This window comes from Hipposideros armiger, unplaced genomic scaffold (genome assembly GCF_001890085.2).
Source record: "Hipposideros armiger isolate ML-2016 unplaced genomic scaffold, ASM189008v1 scaffold_184, whole genome shotgun sequence".
In the NCBI taxonomy this organism is placed as follows: Eukaryota; Metazoa; Chordata; class Mammalia; order Chiroptera; family Hipposideridae; genus Hipposideros; species Hipposideros armiger.
This window is the reverse complement of record NW_017731534.1, coordinates 666,645-671,183: the sequence shown is the minus strand read 5'-3', so window position 1 is coordinate 671,183 and position 4,539 is coordinate 666,645. Positions and strand designations below refer to the sequence as shown.

The 4,539-nt window shown below is 47.3% G+C and overlaps 1 protein-coding gene across 2 annotated transcripts in view; it reads right to left on the bottom strand.

Annotated features, from left to right (window-relative positions):
• Window positions 1-243: 243 nt before the first annotated feature.
• Window positions 244-4,539, bottom strand: part of MOB3B (MOB kinase activator 3B) — a 189,861-nt gene continuing 185,565 nt past the window's right edge. For both annotated transcript variants that reach the window (XM_019652690.1, XM_019652691.1), the window contains exon 4: window positions 244-1,055. In XM_019652690.1, coding sequence (XP_019508235.1) covers window positions 1,026-1,055 — 30 coding nt within the window. In that variant the 3' untranslated portion in view covers window positions 244-1,025. The remainder of the gene's footprint in view (window positions 1,056-4,539) is intronic.

Sequence of the window (4,539 nt, the reverse complement as noted above, 5' to 3'; positions counted from 1 at the left end):
GGGGAGGGGGCGACGAAGAGGAAGAAAACATTGGCTGCATTTAGAAGCTCAGAGGGCCAGCTGGGGAAGTTACAAGTCAATACGCTGGGAGTCTGAGTAACATGCACTAACAACCAATTGTACTTTTTTTTTTCTTTTTTACTGAAATTTTAGTATTATGCAGAGACAGCCACGGCTCCCTGCCCCTTAATAAAGAACAAACACTGCACTAATCTGGCTCAAGGCATCTGCTGATCATCCTTGGTCATTTACAACTTCCTTTTATTTCTCTCTTCTGGGAAACAGGAAAAAGAAAATCTTGAGTGGAAGAGATAGGGAATGGTGTGGTTACAAAAAACACATTCGGTTCAGGGTGAACTGGCAACAGCCAGTCTGCTCCCTGTAGTTAGTGTGCAGACCCTGTTGGGGGCAGAGACGAGCCACCCGGTGAGGTGTCCCTGATAAAAATGCCTATTAGAGGAATGGTGTTGAAGCTGCGGTGGGGCCTCAGGTCTCTCACAGCTCCACAGTCCTGCACGAAGTTAGGCCACAGGATCAGGCTGGGAGCTTTCAGGGACCTGAAAGGAGGGCTTGTTGTAGAAAAACGTTCTGCGCATCCAGAGTTCCAAAATGAATTGGGTTCTTAGAAAACAGGTACAGAAAAGTTGGCCAGCTGACAAGACAGGTAAGTGGAAAAGTACAAACAGTATCTCAGTCTCAAAACCTGAATTCTAGTAAAGCTTGGGCGGCAGGTCCCAGGCAGAACGGCGACACACTTAGGAGGCTTCCTCCCAAGCCAGGAGGGGCGAGGGGCAGTCCTTCTCTCACGCCGTGGTCGGCCAGGTCCACAGGTTGTGGCTAGCAGCACTCAGGGTTAAGAGCATACGAAGTGAGTGGGGAACGTCTCTCAGGAGTCACCGCTTGTCTCCACCTTGCTGTTCCTGGAAGTGGGTGAGCCACTTCAGCCAGGGAGGTCTCCCTCCTGTCCACCCGGGACTCCAGGAGCAAACAGCTTTCCTCTTTCTTCCGAAGGGTAAGATGGGGCGTTAGTGACACATCCTGCTCGTCATCTCTTTCTGGAAAGCAGGGGGAGAAGGATGGTTAGGAGAAACTAAGGCAGAGCAATGACTTGTTGAAGGATTCTGACAATACCCTCGGGAGCTCTGGAACCTTTAAACAAGAGGTTGCAAGCATCGCCCACGAGTAAGGCTTAGCATGCAGATGTCTTCTGTTTGGTCTTTGGTTATTTTAAAAATCAAAGCAATGTTTAAAAATGTGGCTAACTTGCCACAAATCCAGGTTGTTCACATTTTCTGAAATATTGCAAGGTCTGGAGCCACTGGGCAACTAGAGTTCAAGAATGGCTATTCGCTTCAGATAGAGACTATGTCCTCAAGTTCACCCTAGTCCCCAACATTCCCAGTTGTCTCTCCAACAGGAATTAAGTACCACTTACACGTTGATAGGATCATTTGATTTAGACTGCTGTTTTTCTTAGAGAACAATTTCTTTCTACCTCAGTTTCCATCAAAGATGGAAAAATGAAGGATAGCAAGAAAAGCAGAAGGGAAGACATTTCTTAATGGAAGACTATACCAGTGGGTCTGACATGCAACCACCTTGCTATTCATCCATCCACAACTTTTCTAGCTCTTGTGCACATTCACAGATCCTAAATGTGCCATTCGTTCTCTTTCTCTGGGCCTCTGCACAGGCTGAGACACTTGCTTATGGCCTGCTCCAATCACATCCTGCCCTCTTTCCTTGGCTAATTGCCATTACTTTTCCCAACTCAGGCAACAAGACTTTCACTTGCCTGGCAGACCTTCTGACATTCCCACCCCACCCACTGTGGAGTTAGTCGTCCACTTGTGCCCACCTGGAGTCTTGCATGCAATAAACTGGTCTGCACATCTGTGGGTGTGCATGGACTGTGGGTATGTCTGTTAGTCCAACTCCACTGGGAGCCACTAAGTGTCAGGAAATAGAAACATTCATTCGGTCACTACATGTGCTTTCATATTGTGTCCCCTACCCTTAGCATGGTGCCTGGTACACTGGTTCCTCTGTTATCATCAAGAATGGCCTGGATACCAGGGTTGGAATGAGCCCTGTGCTGTGCAGCATTTGAAAAGACATGTTTAATGTTATAATTAGATGAATGAGCTGCATCCAAGTTGAGCATGGGAAGGCCCAGGTGCTCACCAACTCTCAGAAAACATACCAATGTGTTGTTGGTTAAACAAGCAACAGAACATACATGGCAGAATCTAGGCACTTTTGCACCCCTATCCCAATAATAATAATAATAATAATAATAATAGTAATATTATTATTATTATTTTGAAATATTTTATTGGGGAATTGGGGGACAGAAACAGCATTGGGGAATCAGGGGAGGAGAACAGACAAGTTGCTGTCCTTTTGTTTTTCAGTCTAGTTGTGGAGGACGTTGTCTCACTGGCCCATGTTGGTATTGTGATCATTGCACTCTTCCTGGGTGAGGCAGGTCAGTTACCACCGGCCACTGGATGGCTGCTCACGGCAGCTCACGCTGGCTGCCAGCCACTCACGGTAGCTTATGGCAGCCCACTGTAGCTCCACTGCAACCTATGCTGTCGCCGGCAACTCACGGCAGCCCAGCTCCAGGTCGAGCTGTTGTTCACCATCTTAGCTGTAGAGGGCACAACGTCACTGGCCCTCATGTGGGATCTGAACTGGGGCCCTGCTGCTCAGAGCTGGTGTCCCAAGCCAACTCCTAACCAATGTGCCACTCGGCCGGCCCACCCCTATATTAAATACAGGCAAGTACAAAGAGATACAGCTATTGAAAAATTAACTGAGCATCTTTTTAGGCTTATTATTTGTACTATGTACCAGGTGCCGGGAAGACAAGGCTATTGTTGGCAAGGAACTATAATCTCTCTGGGAGAAAGAGATGTAGATAACAAACTAAAATGCAATGACATAAACGCAGGTATAAATGAGGAGGGGAGGCCATTAGGTACGGCCGAACTGAATTCATCCCACTTTTGCCCTCACTACCCATGTGACCTCTCTGTGCCTTCAGGTCTTGGATGAAACGGCCCCTTCTTAGGGACACCTTCCCTAACCTCTGAGACAGGGCATATTCCCCATCTTCTACCTTTTCATAGCTTCACAGCTGGAACAGTCTATTATTTGTTTCATTCCTGACTCCTGAATTCATCCCAGGTCAGATCCTGGAAAAGCCATGAAAGACAGGGCTGTGCCTGCTATTTGCTGCCATTTTCCCAGTTCCTGGCAATTGCCAGTTAATAAATATTTGTTTAATCAAGCAAGGAATGAGCTCTCAGTCTCCTCATCTGTAAAGTGGAACAGTAATACCTACCTGAAAAGGGGATTGGGAAGGGCAAAAGTATTAACATAGGCATGGACTCAATACACATTAATCCCCTTTCCTGATCTCTCCAGAAGCACAGACATAGCAGCAGTCACTTCAGGCTGGGGGTTACAGACTTGAGAGCACTTCTCTGATAATGTACCTACTGAGAAGAACTCAAAACTTAGAGAGGGGGGAGTCTGGTGGGTAAGGGTGGGAGAAAGGCGACTGAAGAATAGGGGTACAGCTGCGGGGAGGAGTGGCTGAGGTGGAGCCAGCCAGGGATGTGGTGTTGCTGTGGCTAGAGCAGAGGACCGGGGCAGGACGGGGACGGCGGGTAGGGAAACAGGTGCATGCACAACTACTCAAATGAAGGGCCATGCCCTGGTGTGAGAATGAAAATAAATGATAACAATCCAAAAATGAATTTGTTGTTCCTTTGTGAAGCTTCCAAAGGTTCTTGTGTGTTTGCTTAACTTTTGATGACAGAGGTGACAAAAATAAGACAGAACTACAAAGCCTCTCTCTCTCTGTGTGTGTGTGTGTGTGTGTGTGTGTGTGTGTGTGTGTGTGTGTGTGTCTGAGAGGGCACGAGACAGAGAAAGAGTGAGAGAGAGATGGGATGAACACAATTTTGGCTTTATAACGAATTCCGTAATTATTTGCAATGGGTCAATACTTTTGGAAAGAAAGGAACTAGCATTTGTTAAGCACCTCTGAAATGCCAGGTGCTTGGGGGTGCAGGGGCTGTTTTGTCATGGCATCTGTAAAACTCTGAGAGAAGGAACGAAGACCCCATTTGCCCAAAGAGGGATCTGGGCCTCAGGGTGGAAGTGGTTAGCTCCAGGTGAATCGGTAGTGCAGAGCCTAAACAGTAACAGCGGCTTCAGTCACACAAAGGTCTGTTCTCCCTCAGCCTCCGTGTCCTCTGGGGCTCCTCTACAGAAATTACATCATGTACCCCTTACCCTAATCCGGTGAAGTGACATCTGCCCTTCCCCCAGTAAGCTGGTGAGGAAATAGGCTCAGAGATGAAACACAGCTTATCCAAGTCACACAGGCAGTGACAGGGGTGGGATGTAAACTCAGGTCTGAGTGCAAAGGCCAGCTCTTTCCTCTACACCACGTGATGGTGGTTTAAAGTGTCTGAGATGCTCTTACAAATATGCATTCAGATGATGTTGACTTTTATATATTAA